This window comes from Dendrobates tinctorius, unplaced genomic scaffold, assembly GCF_039654945.1.
Source record: "Dendrobates tinctorius isolate UK_male_01 unplaced genomic scaffold, ASM3965494v1 ptg000016l, whole genome shotgun sequence".
NCBI classification, from domain to species: Eukaryota; Metazoa; Chordata; class Amphibia; order Anura; family Dendrobatidae; genus Dendrobates; species Dendrobates tinctorius.
This window is the reverse complement of record NW_027361684.1, coordinates 8387217-8405911: the sequence shown is the minus strand read 5'-3', so window position 1 is coordinate 8405911 and position 18695 is coordinate 8387217. Positions and strand designations below refer to the sequence as shown.

At 47.7% G+C, this 18695-nt stretch overlaps 1 protein-coding gene across 3 annotated transcripts in view; it reads left to right on the top strand.

Moving 5' to 3' along the window:
- Positions 1-18695, top strand: part of ABR (ABR activator of RhoGEF and GTPase) — a 392053-nt gene that overhangs the window by 65167 nt on the left and 308191 nt on the right. The window contains exons 1-2 of one of the 3 annotated variants that reach the window (XM_073565385.1): positions 5984-6339; positions 6513-6661. The exons of 1 other annotated variant lie outside the window; for it this stretch is intronic. In XM_073565385.1, coding sequence (XP_073421486.1) covers positions 6601-6661 — 61 coding nt within the window. In that variant the 5' untranslated portion in view covers positions 5984-6339; positions 6513-6600. Of the gene's footprint in view, positions 1-5983; positions 6662-18695 lie in introns of those variants that run through there. One more of the 3 variants, XM_073565384.1, reaches the window with a different exon arrangement.

The window sequence follows — 18695 nt, the reverse complement described above, 5'->3', positions numbered from 1 at the left end:
TTCCCAGTCCTCTCTCCAGACTGTGGCCGTATTCCTCCTTAGTGCATGTGCTGATGGTGACTAGTGCGGTATACACCAGCCTTATGCCATGATCTGCTTGCAGCACATTGGCATGTTACGGAATAGACTTACTTAGCTAGACTAATATGACATTTATTTGGATTATTATAAAGTACAAGGAAAGAATGCTGTCTCCCCGTGGCCTACAAGCCCCTATTCTCTAGCTCGGATGTGTAGGATCAGCTGTGTGCTCCTTCTCTGCCGAGGACTTGAGCCCTTTGTGCGTCAGCTCCGGTTTGGAAAACCACAGAACAAAGGATCTGAAGCCGGAGAAATGTGAGATGCTCTGGGGCCCAACTAATCATTAATGTTTTCACAACAGCGTTTTTGTGTAATTGCTGCTCTGCTCCCAGCCCGCGGGCTCGAGACCAAGGCCGTGTGTGTATGAGGCATCAAAGGAGCTGGGTGATCTGTAGAGCACTACCTAAGCTTGTCAACCTTCACAGCGCTCAGACAATTTGGGACTGACGGGGAAATGCAATGGAACGCATACATAATAACCTGTGCGTATCGAATTCCAATGTCTGATCGCCCCTCGTGGGTAGAAATAGCTGCCAATGTTACCACTAGCCGGCTGCTACCAAAAGTTGGCCTTGGCCCAATAGTTGCATGAATGCAAGTCTTGTTTTTGCTTAGCAGAACCTTTTGTAGATTTATATGTATTGGACGCTATATTTTGCTGCGTACTTGTTCATTCCCCATTATATATTGCACAATGTGGACCCCCATAGCTCCGGATTGAGCCTGTGGTGGGGTGCGTTAGGCTGTGTTCACACGTAGCATTTTTTTGCGGCGATTTTAAACGCCCGATTTTGCAGCGAAAACGCAAAAAAAAGCATCCCATGCAATCCTATGGCATTCCGCACATGCTGTGCTAATGTTGCGGATTTTTCCGCGGCAGAATTGCATCGCGGAAAAATACGCAGCATGCTCATTCTTTGTGCGGAATCGCGGGAATTCCGCACACATAGGAATGCATTGTTCTACTTACTTTCCGCATGTGGCTATGCTCACCATGCGAAAAGTAAGCAGAACATTTGCGGATGGTACCCACGGTCGGTCCGGAGGAGAGGAGATTCTCCTCCGGGCTCTGGGCACCATGTCCCTGTAATAAATAGAATTAAAATAAAAAAAATCGTGTTATTCTCACCTCACGAAGTCCCTAACAGCGTCACCAGCCCTCAGCGATGCTCCCGGCAGGTCCCATTCCCAGTGATGCATTGCAGCAATGACCTTTAATGACGTCGCGGTCTCAGAATACCGTAGCGATCTCACCGCGACGTCATCACAGGTCATTGCCGCAATGCATCACTGGGAACGGGACCTGCCGAGAGCATCGCGAGGATCGGGGACGCTGCACGGGATGCCGGAAGGTGATAAACACACCATTTTTTTTATTTTTTTAAAATTTTTTAACATTAGATCTTTTTACTACTGATGCCGCATAGGCAGCCTCAATAGTAAAAAGTTGGTAACACTCGTCAAACACTATGTTTGACGAGTGTGACTAGGCTACTTTCACACATCCGGTGTGTGGGGTCCGGCGGCGTGCGGCGAAAAGCCGGGCCGCCGGATCCGGCCTGCAGCCGTGACACCGGATGTGTGTGCGGCGAGATGATACGGCTCAGACATTATTAAAGGAGCCGCAGGACAGAGGCAGCCAATGAGACAGCTGCTGAAAGGGAGGTGAGGGGAGGAGAGGATAGGAGAGGGGAGGGGGGTGGAGAGAGAGCGACATGGGGGGTTAACATTAGTGTCCAGGCAAGAGAATCTCTCTCTCTTGCCGGGCACTTGTGGGGTTAGCCCCACAGAGAGATCTCTCTCTCTCTCACCCAGACACTGTGAGTGTTAACCCCACAAGTGCCCGGCGAGAGAGATCTCTCATAAGTGTCCGGGTGACAGAGATCTCTCTCTCTCTCGCCGGGCACTTGTGGGGTTAACATTCACAGAGTCCGGGCATGCGCTGTGGAAAAAGCCGGTCCGGCGCTGCAAAAAAACGTTACATGGAACGTTTTTTCCAGACGCCGGACAGGCTGTTTTTGCCGGATCAGGCAAAAACCGGATACGCCGCATAGGTATCCGGCGCGATGCGGCAATAATGGGGGAAAAACCGGATCCGGTGGCAACCGGCGCCGGATCCGGTTTTTACACTTTTCGCCGCATCGCGCCTGATGCTGAAAACCGGATGTGTGAAAGAGGCCTAACCTGTCAATCAGTTTTCCAAGCGATGCTACAGATCACTTGGAAAACGCTAGCATTCTACAAGCTAATTACACTTGCAAATCGCTAGTTTTTCCGCTGGAAATAGGCGGGAATAAAATGCGGTTTTCTCGCATATTTCCCACGGAATGGAATTCTGGAATTCCCACGGAAATCTCTGCAGCAATTCCGCAACGTGTGCACATAGGACTATAAGGCTATCATCCACTGATGAATTCTAGGAGGTGGCGTTTATTGTCAGAAATTTCAGCAAAAATCTGTTCAGTTTTACTATACCCCAAGTGAGGTGTTAATGACGCCCATACGGAGCAACAATGGTGTTAGATTGTTGGGGTTTCTAGAAGAAGGTGAAATTGGCACCAGGGACGGAAGCTTGCTATTGTTTAAAGGTGCCGTCCGCTTTCCTGCAAAAGAAGTCAATAGGATATACTCGTTCATTTAATCCCCACATCATCAGTTGCAACAGTCATCTGTATCACCCTCACGTGAACGCTGCAGCCGATCACTGGATTTAACAGCCACATGTGTCGTATATCCCAGAGGCCAGTGATTGTATGCAGCCTCACGTGGGGGGTATGGTATATAGGCAGTGGTGGATGCTTTCAATTTAAAAAAAAAAGAGGGGAGGAGGGGTCACCGGCCTTGTCGTCCACCAGTCAGCATGTGAGACAGCTGATGAGACGATGTCATTTTATCGCATCATCTGTACACTGTGGATAGTGCATCGGAGGCAGGAGCAGAGTCAGAGCGCCTGGGGAACAGGAACAAGGCGGGTGTGTTTTTGTTTTTTTTCATGTGTATGGGATATTTATATACATAAGAGGCTCATGCTGTATATGGACGCCTATGTGGGGGCTCCTGCTGTGTATAGGGGCTATGTGGGGGCTCCTGCTGTGTATAGGGGCTATGTGGGGGCTCCTGCTGTGTATAGGGGCTATGTGGGGGCTCCTGCTTTGTATAGGGGCTATGTGGGGGCTCCTGCTGTGTATAGGGGCTATGTGGGGGCTCCTGCTGTGTATAGGGGCTTATGTGGGGGCTCCTGCTGTGTATAGGGGCTTATGTGGGGGCTCCTGCTGTGTATAGGGGCTTATGTGGGGGCTCCTGCTGTGTATAGGGGCTTATGTGGGGGCTCCTGCTGTGTATAGGGGCTTATGTGGGGGCTCCTGCTGTGTATAGGGGCTTATGTGGGGGCTCCTGCTGTGTATAGGGGCTTATGTGGGGGCTCCTGCTGTGTATAGGGGCTTATGTGGGGGCTCCTGCTGTGTATAGGGGCTTATGTGGGGGCTCCTGCTGTGTATAGGGGCTTATGTGGGGGCTCCTGCTGTGTATAGGGGCTTATGTGGGGGCTCCTGCTGTGTATAGGGGCTTATGTGGGGGCTCCTGCTGTGTATAGGGGCTTATGTGGGGGCTCCTGCTGTGTATAGGGGCTTATGTGGGGGCTCCTGCTGTGTATAGGGGCTTATGTGGGGGCTCCTGCTGTGTATAGGGGCTTATGTGGGGGCTCCTGCTGTGTATAGGGGCTTATGTGGGGGCTCCTGCTGTGTATAGGGGCTTATGTGGGGGCTCCTGCTGTGTATAGGGGCTTATGTGGGGGCTCCTGCTGTGTATAGGGGCTTATGTGGGGGCTCCTGCTGTGTATAGGGGCTTATGTGGGGGCTCCTGCTGTGTATAGGGGCTTATGTGGGGGCTCCTGCTGTGTATAGGGGCTTATGTGGGGGCTCCTGCTGTGTATAGGGGCTTATGTGGGGGCTCCTGCTGTGTATAGGGGCTTATGTGGGGGCTCCTGCTGTGTATAGGGGCTTATGTGGGGGCTCCTGCTGTGTATAGGGGCTTATGTGGGGGCTCCTGCTGTGTATAGGGGCTTATGTGGGGGCTCCTGCTGTGTATAGGGGCCTATGTGGGGGCTCCTGCTGTGTATAGGGGCCTATGTGGGGGCTCCTGCTGTGTATAGGGGCCTATGTGGGGGCTCCTGCTGTGTATAGGGGCCTATGTGGGGGCTCCTGCTGTGTATAGGGGCCTATGTGGGGGCTCCTGCTGTGTATAGGGGCCTATGTGGGGGCTCCTGCTGTGTATAGGGGCCTATGTTGGGGCTCCTGCTGTGTATAGGGGCCTATGTGGGGGCTCCTGCTGTGTATAGGGGCCTATGTGGGGGCTCCTGCTGTGTATAGGGGCCTATGTGGGGGCTCCTGCGATATATAGGGGGATTACGGCATACTTAATTCTGCTCAATATTAAGTGATCCAATCATATTAAGATAAGTTATGTAAATATAATTTTTGAGCAGAATTAATTTTAGCCTATTGGTTCAGCCTCCACAACAGTCATGGTCTCATTTGGCCCCTTGGGAAAATTAATTGCACACCCATGGTGTATCCTACTACGTTGCCGCTGACTTGGCTAGGACCAAAAATCTTCAGGCCGGAACACGACTGCACACTGTTGGTCCGGCACATGTCTGCGAGCAGCCGGTCTAGTACACGCCGTCCCCCGATCAGCCTGGTACATGCCTGCGCCCTGTTTTCCGTATGTAAAAGTGCAGCTCGTGTTTTTTTTTTTTTAATTTGCTTCAGCCCTCAGTAAAGCATGCCGTATACTATGCAGTGTGTATTTTTTCCCCAATATATCTCTATGATGGCCTGATGTTATTATTGGGTGAATGCCGCCTGACTGTATATGCTGACATTGGCAACAACGCAGTGTGCACTCCGTCACTCATTGTTTTGGACTTGTTCCTAAATCCCTTGTCTTGGAATATGTTTTCCTTTGCCAAATTTGTAGATAGACCGCAGCTTGTTTGGCGGGATGAGAAGTTGTAGATGTGATCATTCACAAATGCATTTCTATGGAGCGTTCTAGTATCTGGAGCAGTGTTGGGGCGCACTGGCATACGGCTGGCCACATGTGCCCAAAGTTTGGGGTCACCAATTGAACATCAGATCATATGTGCTAACAATCCAGTCATCAACATGCCAGACTAAAATGGCACTTCAGGGACATGTAAAATATAAAAATGATTGTAATGTGCATTGTGGCTGATGAATGGTTGCTGCACGCATCTGGTTCAGCCTAACAGCAGCACCCAAGTTCCTGCTGCAGATCGCAGTCGTTGACCATTGCAGACGCTCGGGCGGAATTTTAAAATAATGGTCTGTCAAAATCTACTACTTTGGCCAACTTTTGCCCGGAGTCTGTGGATCTGATTGGCACGTGCCTTTGTCGTAAAGTCTCAAGTTCAATTCTGATGTCCCTTTAAATGGAAATCTGCCAAAGACATTATCTATCAGGCCGATGATAGTGGCTAAAATTAAAAACCCATTTGTTTTAATGATAGAGTCTGGTGTCCGCAGGCGTCATTCTCCCAAGGAGTTTATCGATTTGTTGGCTGACACACCGGCGGTTCTGCTTACAAGACTTAACACGTTTGTGCAGACGCAGGATCCATTTCATTACAGAAAACAATACTGCCGGCACAGACGGTGGCAAATCGCTGAAAAAAAAAAACAACTTGTGCTTTCCAACAGGTACAAAAGGGAGGAGAGGCTGGGACAAGACCAGTCCTAGAAGGCAGCATGGTTACCAGCTGGCATCCATAGTCTCTACAAGCAGGCGGTCTGTATCAGAGGAGCACCATTGTGCCGGGGATGGTTGACATGGAGACCCTCATACAGTGATATCATCTTATCGAGGGGTTTCCCAGTGACTGGAAGAGAAGACCGCAGTAGTGGAGTTGCTGCACATGACAATGCAGGCGAATGTCAGCATTGTGTAGGTCTCGGATGCTGCGGTCCCCGGCAGGTGCCTAGCGGGAGCACAGGCTGTGTGTGGAGGACACAGCTAATTACCATCTGCATCCAAGGGGAAAACCATCCGCCCATCTGTCAGTTTCAGGACAGAGCTTCCCCTATCCCACCCCCTTTCCACCTAACGCAGCCCCCTCCTCTGCATCTTCAGTGTAAACACACAGAGAACTTCAGGGACACAAAGCATCAGCCCGCGCCTCCGCTCATGCATGAGCGTGGATCTCTTGGGCATCCTTGGCGCTAGGATCCTCATTCTCCGGTAGAATTTCTGCCGCCTCCCTGCCCTCCTGCTATCCTCTCTCCTACCTTTTTTTTTCTTCATATGCCTTGCTCCTTTCCTCTGCAAAGCTTTGGCCTGTCCCCTGCAGTGACCTGTCCTCTGCGCTTTACCTATCGCTCCCTCTCTGAGACATGAACCGCTTCCTTCCCCAGGGGGCACCGGTCCTGGCCTGAGCATCTTCTCCATCAGTCTCTATTGAAATGCAGGTGGGGATCTGAAGGACTTCTTGAATGAGACACCATGGAGCCCGTGAGCCACCAAGGAATGCCTCGTCTCTCCTGGATAGACACTCTCTACAGCAGTAAGTGGCCGTTTTTACGGGGGAATTGCATGGTGCCAGTCTTCATGTCGATAATGCAGATGCATGTATATGTGTGTGTGTATATATGTATATAATATATATTTATATTTTCCTTAAAGCGTCATTCATTCGCTCGTATATGGAATGGCCAGGTTATGGATCGCATTACAACGCTTGAGTACGAACTGTACCTTCAAAAAAGTAGTTTGTCGTGAATTTCTTGTGTGTATATGTATATGTGTGTGTATATATGTATACATTTATACATATATATATACACACAATCTATATCCACAACTATATTATTACATTTCGGATTCACCCATGGACACACATGGGCAGCGTGCACCTTGATACAGTGTATAGGATCGGCGAGCACCTATAGAGGATGTACATCAATGATTCCCAGAACATATGTCTACGTAAATTGGAAGGACGAGCTCGCGTTCATCGCTGCCTGCCCTAGTTGTATGAGGAGCGGTGCGATTTCCTGTGGTCTGTGACATTATTTTTGCTACATATCTTTTTGTGGTTACTCTTCTCCAGTCGTGGCCTGCCTTGTTAATAATTTTGCACTCTCTCTACCTTTGTGCTGTGCAGCAGCTTTATGCACTTTGCGCACAGATCGCTCCCGGCTTCTCACTTCCCCGCTTACGTGATCCTGTTCACATCTGGTATTCTGTGCTCATTTTCTCCCAGCTGGGGCTGGCATCGCTGCTCGGAGGAGTCTGGCTTGGGATTGATCAGCTGTCTGCGTTGTCTAGATGTGTGGCAGACTCAAGCCCTTTGATTTTCATTTCCCTCCTGAATAAAAGAAGAGTACAGTGTGTGTATGGTGAGTGTGTGTGTATGGTGAGTGTGTGTGTATGGTGAGTGTGTGTGTATGGTGAGTGTGTGTGTATGGTGAGTGTGTGTGTATGGTGAGTGTGTGTGTATGGTGGGTGTGTGTGTGTATGGTGGGTGTGTGTGTGTATGGTGTGTGTGTGTGTGTATGGTGGGTGTGTGTGTGTGTATGGTGGGTGTGTGTGTGTGTATGGTGGGTGTGTGTGTGTGTATGGTGGGTGTGTGTGTGTGTATGGTGGGTGTGTGTGTGTGTATGGTGGGTGTGTGTGTGTGTATGGTGGGTGTGTGTGTGTGTATGGTGGGTGTGTGTGTGTGTATGGTGGGTGTGTGTGTGTGTATGGTGGGTGTGTGTGTGTGTATGGTGGGTGTGTGTGTGTGTGTATGGTGGGTGTGTGTGTGTGTGTATGGTGGGTGTGTGTGTGTGTGTGTATGGTGTGTGTGTGTATGGTGTGTGTGTGTATGGTGTGTGTGTGTGTGTATGGTGTGTGTGTGTGTGTATGGTGTGTGTGTGTGTGTATGGTGTGTGTGTGTGTGTATGGTGTGTGTGTGTGTGTGTGTATGGTGTGTGTGTGTGTGTATGGTGTGTGTGTGTGTGTGTGTGTGTATGGTGTGTGTGTGTGTGTATGGTGTGTGTGTGTGTGTATGGTGTGTGTATGGTGTGTATGGTGTGTGTGTGTGTGTATGGTGTGTGTGTGTATGGTGTGTGTGTGTGTGTGTGTGTGTATGTATGGTGTGTGTGTGTGTGTGTGTGTGTATGTATGGTGTGTGTGTGTGTATGTATGGTGTGTGTGTGTGTGTGTGTATGGTGTGTGTGTGTGTATGGTGTGTGTGTGTATGGTGTGTGTGTGTGTGTGTATGTATGGTGTGTGTGTGTGTGTATGTATGGTGTGTGTGTGTGTGTGTATGTATGGTGTGTGTGTGTATGGTGTGTGTGTGTGTATGGTGTGTGTGTGTGTGTGTGTGTGTGTATGGTGTGTGTGTGTGTGTATGGTGTGTGTGTGTGTATGGTGTGTGTGTGTGTGTGTGTATGGTGTGTGTGTGTGTGTGTGTATGGTGTGTGTGTGTGTGTGTGTATGGTGTGTGTGTGTGTATGGTGTGTGTGTGTGTATGGTGTGTGTGTGTGTATGGTGTGTGTGTGTGTATGGTGTGTGTGTGTGTATGGTGTGTGTGTGTGTATGGTGTGTGTGTGTGTGTGTGTATGGTGTGTGTGTATGGTGTGTGTGTGGTGTGTGTGTGTATGGTGTGTGTGTGTGTGTGTATGGTGTGTGTGTGTGTGTGTATGGTGTGTGTGTGTGTATGTATGGTGTGTGTGTGTATGTATGGTGTGTGTGTGTGTGTGTGTGTGTGTGTGTGTATGTATGGTGTGTGTGTGTGTGTATGTATGGTGTGTGTGTGTGTGTGTGTGTGTGTATGTATGGTGTGTATGTATGGTGTGTGTGTGTATGGTGTGTGTGTGTGTGTGTGTATGGTGTGTGTGTGTGTATGGTGTGTGTGTGTGTATGGTGTGTGTGTGTGTATGGTGTGTGTGTGTGTGTGTATGGTGTGTGTGTGGTGTGTGTGTATGGTGTGTGTGTGGTGTGTGTGTATGGTGTGTGTGTGTGTATGGTGTGTGTGTATGGTGTGTGTGTGGTGTGTGTGTATGGTGTGTGTGTGTGTGTGTATGGTGTGTGTGTGTGTGTGTATGGTGTGTGTGTGTGTATGTATGGTGTGTGTGTGTATGTATGGTGTGTGTGTGTGTGTGTGTGTATGTATGGTGTGTGTGTGTGTGTGTATGTATGGTGTGTGTGTGTGTGTGTGTGTGTATGTATGGTGTGTATGTATGGTGTGTGTGTGTATGGTGTGTGTGTGTGTGTATGGTGTGTGTGTGTGTATGGTGTGTGTGTGTGTATGGTGTGTGTGTGTGTGTGTATACGTACAGTGTGTGTGTATGGTGTGTGTGTGTGTATGGTGTGTGTGTGTGTATGGTGTGTGTGTATGTACGGTGTGTGTGTATGTGTGTGTGTGTATGGTGTATACACCCATGCCTGGACAAATGAGGCGAAACAGATTGAGGGAAGATGTGTAATGCTGGGTCACTCCTATGCATATTCTAATATATCCATTATATGATTAATATTCATGAATGCTGAATATAACGCACACATGGTGCAATGTACAAACCAGCACCATCTGTAGCTTAGCATATACGAAGTTGATATTGTCCATAAAATACCCCAAGAGCAATGGCGCTTAGATTGCACCGACATGTTATCTTGTCCAGATTCATGATCATGGACGTATTGGTTAATAATCCAATATATAAAGGGGGGGCTGATTCATATCAGCCTGAGACTGATGGGGTTAACATATAACAGCTCGCCATGTTGAATATCAGAATATTGTATTAGGTACTAATATTACTAATATTACTAATGTTTCAGGGATCCAGAAGACAGTCTTGATGGCACAGGGTGCAGCATTTTTGCATGAGAGCCCGGTGCCATTTTTTGAGTGACAGCAGAGTTTTATGCCACACTGATGGCTGTCGGCTGAGGGAGCCGGCAAGGGAGGGAACCAGACTGGAAATGCGGCATCTGAAAGCTGTAAAATTGCTGTATTGCAATTTTCACTAAACACCAAATCACCTGGAAAATTGCACATTGCCAGGTCTCCCGGTCATAGATAACATTGCGCTGACGTATCGTGCGGTTTAGCCGCTGATGATCATGGCTGTGCCGTGCTGCTGCATCATATATGGGTACTGATAATGTATACATTCAGGATAAACCGGGTTCAAGCAGCAATAATTAGTTTTCCTATATAATTACGTTCTATTCCTGCAGTAAATGTAATCGGCGCTGTCAGTCATTTATTTTGCATCTATTCGTCATCACTTCCATGGTGCCCGTGTATCCTGTGCTATTCGTGGATTTCACACTGCATTTCCAGTGCTTGTTTGTTATATGGGAAGGCGCTAGCCTGTGCGTCAAGTCTTCAAATGTGTGTATAGACCCCATTTACCGGACCAAGGCCAAAAAAAGAATCATTATTGCCTCTGACAGGCTGGTATGTTAGTATGCCGTTTATTTTCTGCGTTATGGCATTGTTCAGTCTGCTGCAGTATTCCATTATAAAGGCTTCCAGTAAAAAACATATATACATATACCACCCAATATATGTTCAAAATTTGGGGACTTATGGGCAACAAATGCTACTGTATACAGTTATAGCCTGAAAAATGCCCAGTGCCCCTAGCCTGGTGTGGGCAGAACGTAAGAACGGTATCTTGCCCTCTGAGTGGACTGACAGCTGCTTTATTTTTGTAGAAGTTTGTACATCTTACCTGTACGGATTGTGTCCTGAATGGTCAGCCTTTGATTGGGAAAAATACAATTTTTTTCCAAATATAATTTGTAGATTTGGGTGATCTAAGAACCAGAGATCTGTGACCGAACAAGGGGGGCAGACATTTTTCTGGACTTTTTTGTTGTAATCTCATTGAAGAACAGTACAGTCAGCCTTTTCTTGGCCTAAAATTGCTGCTAAATCCAAGTCTCATACCTACTTTAGCTTGCCAGTGGTTGGTTGCAAGCAGCCAATCATGTGTCGTCACTTCTGCGACTGTCTCTACCAAGACTGGAGGGAAGCTGCGGAGAGGCTGTGCTGGAGCTGCACAGGGGAAGGAATGAGGGTCAGGAATGAGAGGCAGGGCTGGAACAGCAGGGGGGAATGATTGAGAGTCAGGACTGGAGCAGCAAGGGGGAAGGAATGAGAGGCAGGGCTGGAACAGCAGGGGGGAATGATTGAGAGTCAGGACTGGAGCAGCAAGGGGGAAGGAATGAGAGGCAGGGCTGGAACAGCATGGGGGAAGGAATGAGAAGGCAGGGTTGGAGCAGCACGAGAAAGGAATGAGAGGCAGGGCTGGAGCAGCACGGTGGGAAGTAATGAGAGGCAACGCTGGAACAGCACAAGGGAAAGGAAGGAGTAGAGGCAGGGCTGGAACAGCACAAGGGAAAGGAATGAGGCAGGGATAGAACAGCACGAGGAAGGAATGCGGCAGGGCTGGAGCATCGCAGGGGGACGGAAGGGAGGCGCAGGGGGAAGGAAGGTAGAGGCAGGGCTGAAACGGCACAGGGGGAAGAAAGGGAGAGGCAGGGCTGGAACAGCGCAGGGGGAAGGAAGGGAGAGGCAGGGCTGGAACAGCGCAGGGGGACGGAAGGGAGAGGCAGGGCTGGAACAGTGCAGGGGGAAGGGAGAGGCAGGGCTGGAACAGCGCAGGTGGAAGAAAGGGAAAGGCAGGGCAGGAACAGCGCAGGGGGAAGGAAGGGAGAGGCAGGAAAGGAAGGGAAAGGAAAGGCTGGAACAGCACACGGGGGAGGAAGGGCTGGAACAGCGCAGGGGGAAGGAAGGGAGAGGTAGGGCTGGTACAGCGCAGGGGGAAGGAAGGAGAAGGAAGGGCTGGAACAGTGTGGGGAGAAGGAAGGGAAAGGCAAGGCTGGAAAAGTACAGGGGGACGGAGGGAGAGGTAGGGCTGGAACAGCACGGTGGAAGGAATGACAGTGTTGTTGTTCTTAAGGATATGAAGCTTTTAGACTATTAGGCTATGTTAAATTTTTGTTGCTTTTTTATGTATTTAAGCAGCTGCATTTTACAGTACCCGCAAAAGCGATGAGATTTCAGAAATCTCATGTATTTTTTTTTTTTGTTTCCCTGACTTGGTTGGAAAACTGCTGCTTTTTTTTGAAAACGTCAGCATGTCAATTCTTTTAAACGTTTTTGCAGCATTTTTTCACTCCTAGAAAGCAATGGGTAAGTGCGAAAATGCAACAAAAATGTTGCCATAAGTTTATTTTTGTGATTTTCTGAAGATTAAACCAAGATGTGTTGATCTACACACCCGAGAATGCCAGGTAGGATTAGAACAGTTTAAGTAAATTAGTGATATGTATAAGGCTGGGATCAGATTGTGTTATGGCAGTCCGTCTAACTGACTGCGTTACACCCCGGCATAACGCGATGTAAAGCATCCGTTAACGCTGCGTAACGCGGCGCACCACTAACGCATGTTCTAAGCGGCATGCGTTAGCGATGTGCCGTCATTCTGTGACGGACCCTCGGACGCGGTCTGCAGCGTTCGAGGGTACGTCACTGCTAGCACAGATGGAGCATCTGCGCTTGCGTGATCACATAACGCGATTCTGTTAGGGAGTAGCGTTAAGGCTATGTGCACACGGTGCGGATTCTGCTGTGGAATTTTCTGCGCAGATTTTGCTAAATCTGCAGGTAAAATAACCTGCCTTTTACCTGCAGATTTAGTGCAGTTTTTGTGCGGATTTCACCTGCAGATTTCTATAATGGAGCAGATGAAGAACTGCACAAAAGAAGTGACATGCTGCAGTTTTAAATCTGGACCAAATCTGCGTGGAAAAATCTGCAGCATGTGCACAGCGTTTTTTGTTTTACATCGCCTTAAATGGTGCTTCACATCACTTGCTGTTCTGCTGCAGATCTGCAGGGCCAAATCTGCTGCAGAACTGCACCAGAATCTGCACCTTGTGCACACACCCTTACGCAGTCCGTTATGCGAACCTGGCTTAAAGTAAACATTGGCTGACCAAGGTGTGACATTGAACAATGCCTGATCAACTCAAGGGCCCAGTGAAATAATTCCTGACCTACAGAATGCACTGCTAATGTCTTGCGCAAACTATCCCTGACCAATTCGGCTCCTCAGCACCTTACATTTGCAATTGTTTATTTTTTGATGAACTCATGAACATGTTTGTTCCCAATAGTCACTGTTTTCAGACATAAATCTGTTTCTGCTGAATAATTTGATCAAATTGCCCCTTTTTCCAAAAAATGTTTTATGGAGTCACAAATGTCTATGGCCTAACACCTTGCATTGTTCATGCTTGTATGGTGGAAGCAAAGCAAAACATGCTTTTTGTCTGCAGCTTTTTTTTTTTTTTTCTACTGCCAAGAGACCAGGTTTTGGCTGCAGATAAAACGCAGTGAAAAAAGCAACGTGTAACCATAGCCTTGAAAGGGTTATCTACCTTTTGTGGGATCAGTTGTTGCAGTTTTTTTTCTTGTTTTTATGTATGTATTTGGAGCTAAAAATCAACCCAATTAAACCCTTTTTTCTTTTTTTGCAGTTGGGTTACATTTAAAACCTTTTTCAACATTTGGCTTTTATAGACTTTTTCTGCACACTCTACTCTGATGTGGTCAGTGGTCACAGATCTGCGCACAGAAAACGATTGTCAGAACGAGCTCAGTGATCCTCAGTCACTCATTCTGCAGCTAGCAAAAAGTTCTAATAAAAGTCCATTCCAAAAAAGGTTTTACTCCCCAAGTACATGCATTTACCTAACAAATTGTCCCCAAAAGTGGAAAACTCCTTTTTAAATTTTAAAACTGAAAAATACTTTCAGACAAACTTAATGCAGGTGCTTTTTAGCATCTGTATGGCAAGCGCAAGTTTCCAGCCTGACCAAGGGTTTCACTAGCCAAGCTAAAGCTGTGTGCACCCAGCGACTTTGTGTAGTAAAGCGAGCTGGTGGTCGTTCTCGCACCTGCGTTTTTCCCATTATAGTTTTTAGAATTAGATGCTCCACTCCTGGTTTTGGCTTACAATCCTGATGTAAAATACTGAGCGTGTGAACGTGGTCTGAATCTGATTACTGTCAGTATGTTGGTAATCAGGAGATCGGCCCTTTGTCCCCTTTCACCGCGGGTTGGGCCCCATAGCTGTAGAGCAGTACAAAGTCATTGTTATTTGGCTTACTGTAACTTGCCTCCGATACGATCTTTCTTAATCTTGTGGTTTATGGGTCAATAAAGTGTTTCCAGGGTGCTGCGGCCATTGTGTCTGCACTGCACCCAACCACTGTACCTATTAGGGCAGATGATGTTACAGTGGTGATATAATTTGAATATAACCTACGAAAATGCCCGGTTCTTGAAGGGAGTGTTTATCACAATGTTTCTGCTACCCAATATGAGAGCAGCATCATGTAGGATCAAAGACCCTGATTCCAGTAATGGGCTGCTTGCTGTGGTTTTGATAAAATCGATTTTATCAGCAGGAGATTATCACTAGAGGACTCGTAAACTTGTTACCATGTTGTCCTCCATATTCATGAGCCTCTGTATAACCCTGCCCCAACCACTGATTGGCCACTTTCTGCCTATGCACAGTGTACACAGAAAGCTGCCAATCAGTGATGGGTTACACAGAGCTCAGCATACAGTGAACTGGTAGATCTTCAGCAGAGAAAACGGGGATTTTGTCAATAGCCCAGTAAGTGACACATCGCTGGAATCAGGGTCTCTGCCCCCTACATCATGCTGCTCTCAGATGGGGTTTCAAAAGATTCCCTTTAATGAGTAGATGAAATGATGTCATTTATCGTAGGCAGACCTTGTGCATCCTTGGTTAGGCTTCAGCAGGTATCTTCATTTTGGAATGGTCTCCTTTTACCTTTCTAAGATTTTTTTTATTTTCTGATCTGTGCCATTATTCCGGTGTAAATGGGTTACGCAGAGTTATATTACCATAACTGCTTTCTAGTAGAAATCGCACCACCATTAATTGAAGTCGGTGGGAGGTGCAGACGCAACCTAGGAACATTTGGGACATTGCTTTTGGAAGAATCTCTGGACAATCCCTTTAAGCATCGAGACTGACCAATCAGTTGTGCATACAGTGTTCTATCTATGGATCAACTTGCTCGACATATTGGATGTTCCTCCTCTGAAGAATAAAATGTTGCATAGAAGAAAATAGAATACATTTGCTTCAATCAATACCATCCTATATAAGGTGAAGTCTATGCCGTATGGCATGGTGATCGATGCGTTCTGTAATTGGCAGCCGTATCTGTGCAGGGCCAGCCGGAGAGAACCTGCAGGTGCGGGATCAGACTGATGGGATTATACATTCTTCATACGTCTCATAGGTTAGCCCACTGCAGAGCACGTCACCGAGCCCACTGCACGATCAATGACGAGGAGCAGGAGCACCTCTTACCAGCGGGATCTGACATCAGCTTATATGTAATGAGTCCTCTGTGTGACACAAGGCATGCGCGGCGTGGGGCACATCCACCTGTAATACTGCCCTAGGCATGAAGTTCATGTTCATACAGTTTTGCTGCAGCTTGTATAGGCCTGGAAGAGGGAGAAGGTGACCACAGCACACAGGATGAAGCTGCCAGGATGGACGTTTAGGTTGAAATCAGCTATATCTGATGTTCACAGCAGATTTGTTTGGTGTCTCCTACTATAAAAGTTAAACTTAAAGAGAATCTGTCACCAGGTTTTTGCTACCTCATCTGAGATCAGCATAATGTAGGGAAAGAGACCCTGATTCCTGTGATGTATCATTTACATTACTAGGTGCAGCAGTTGTGATGCAATAATGAGTTTTTAGATGTAGCATGCAGCAGAGCTCAGAATGCTTCCCCTGCCCACATCACAGCTCTCTGTGTAAATTGTCTATTAACAGTAAGTGGCTTATCACAGGAGGGGGCAAGGTCATTCTAAAGGTACTGTCACATTTAGCGATGTACCAGCGATCCCGACCAGCGATATGACGCGGTCAGGATCACTGGTACATCGCTAAGTGGTCGCTAGTGAGCTGCCACACAGGCAGATCTCACCAGCGACATCGCTGGGGACGGGGGTCGCTACTTACCTGTCACACCAGGCGATCCTGCGTCCTCCCGCCCGGCTCCACGCTTGTCTCTCCACAGGAAGCTGACGACGAGAAACAGTCCAGGACGTTCTCGCGCAATCAGCGATAAGCAGCGGGGGAGTGGTCGGAGGTAAGTATCAGACACAGCGATATCGCTAGCAGTATCGCTATAACGTCACAAGTTATAGTGATATTGCTAGCGATATCTTAGTGTGACATGCCCTTAACAGTCGTGTGAGTGTAAGTCCTGGCAGTGAATATATTCTGGTGATTAAAACCTTTTTTGTATGGAAGCGGCAGCACACAGCCTAATAAGTGGCACATCCTTGGAACCTCTAATAAAGTTGCTCAACCTGTTCAGAGGAAATGTGAATGCTTCAGCCAACTGGCAGGGGCATGGGGCACATCAGCAAACCAAGTGTGATGGAGCAGTCCTGGTCTGGGAAGGATATATACATATTATATATTTTTATTTTTTTTACATTTCTCGCGTCTCTCTAGGTCAATAATCCCTTTAGGGACCGATGCCCAATAGGTGATCTTTTTCTACAAATTTCATAAAGCTCCAAGGCAGTGGGAAGGGTGGGGTTTTCCCACAAGTGCGGTAAGCAAGTTATGGCCACAGTGGGGCGGGCCCAGCTCTTGGCCACAGTGGGGCGGGCCCAGCTCTTGGCCACAGTGGGGCGGGCCCAGCTCTTGGCCACAGTGGGGCGGGCCCAGCTCTTGGCCACAGTGGGGCGGGCCCAGCTCTTGGCCACAGTGGGGCGGGCCCAGCTCTTGGCCACAGTGGGGCGGGCCCAGCTCTTGGCCACAGTGGGGCGGGCCCAGCTCTTGGCCACAGTGGGGCGGGCCCAGCTCTTGGCCACAGTGGGGCGGGCCCAGCTCTTGGCCACAGTGGGGCGGGCCCAGCTCTTGGCCACAGTGGGGCGGGCCCAGCTCTTGGCCACAGTGGGGCGGGCCCAGCTCTTGGCCACAGTGGGGCGGGCCCAGCTCTTGGCCACAGTGGGGCGGGCCCAGCTCTATGCATTTAACATCAGTATAGGTGCAGTGCGTAGATTGCCAGCTGCCGTGGTGGTCTCGTCCAATCTGTGTTTAATTTGCTACATTGATGACTTGACACATCTGCACGTTACCGCTGCAGCCAATCAGTGGTCGCAGATGTTTGACTCAGATGCTAGCATCACTGCAAAGCCAATGATTGGTTGCGGTGGTTATGTGGATATATGGCAAAGGAAATAAAGACTTCAGGACCACCAGAGCGGCATCACTGGATACACAGGGGATTGAACATGTGAGCAATTAATTTTTTATTCATATAGAGGAATGACCAGGAATAACCCATGTCTGTCCTTTGCCAGGCCTCACATAATCCTTCAGTCAGCAGGATTTAATGCTGAGACACAGCTAATAGTTGATAATCTGCTCTATACGGTTGAGAATCCCCATGGGTGACGGCTTCCCTGGCATTGCTCTGTGTTCTGCTCGTGCCACTTAGTGCCAGTCTACACTGGGGTTGATCATCCGCAGCATTAAGTGGCCCATATTAATGCACTTTCTGAGGGCTTGAGCCTTTTAAACTCATCCGGCAAGAAATCTCCACAGGAAATGTTGATGAAGGGCATCTATATCTGAAGATCAGCGGAGACAACCGGAAAGAGATTTATATTTTAGATCTCAAAAAAAAAAAAAAAAAAAAAAGTTACAGCTTTTGCTTCAATTGGCAGAAATCTCTGGGCATGTCCAACTAGAAAAATGATTTTATAAAGTAACCGTTGTTTTAATTTTTATTACATAAATCAATAGCAAACATGAAGATGAGCAACTTTATTATACAAATTATCAGAGAAATCTGCTTTTTCCTTCTGGATTGATCTGGGTAAAAATCTGTATGCAGTGATGACAGATTTTCCCATTACTGAGCTAGGGTATCTGTTGGTGCTTTTAAAACTCTATGAAGGAGAAGGTTGATTGAGACACAGATATTTTGCTGCAAGTTCTTCTGAAGCAGTTTTCCATAAAACTTTATGGGCGCCAACTGTTATCTATCTAATTAATGGTAACATCTGTGTCCACTGAAGAATCTTCCAGTGAATTGAGAATTTTGAGTGATCAATCAAGGAGGAGAAAGATATGAATTACTCCGATCAGAGTTACTGCATAGTTTCTCATTTTCACTTGTACTGTTGGTTCCTGACAAAATCAAATGACTGATACTCTTTAAAGCTGGTAAATTGTCACGTTGAGTTTTTCAAGTAACTTTTCCGGTGCAGATTTTATCACCAACCTGAAGAGAAGTCACATATTTTGCCTTGAATCTTGCAAAGGGTAAAATCCACAGAGAGTTTGCCAGGTGGTAGTTTCTGATAGATGGATCAGCTGAAGACCTTTCTACAACAAAACCCGCAGCAAATATGCTACGTGTGAACGTTCCTTTGAGACCCCAGTGACCGGTCCTCTTCCTCAGACTTATCATTGGGGGGTCATGGCTTAGCACTAGCGCTTTGTAGAGCA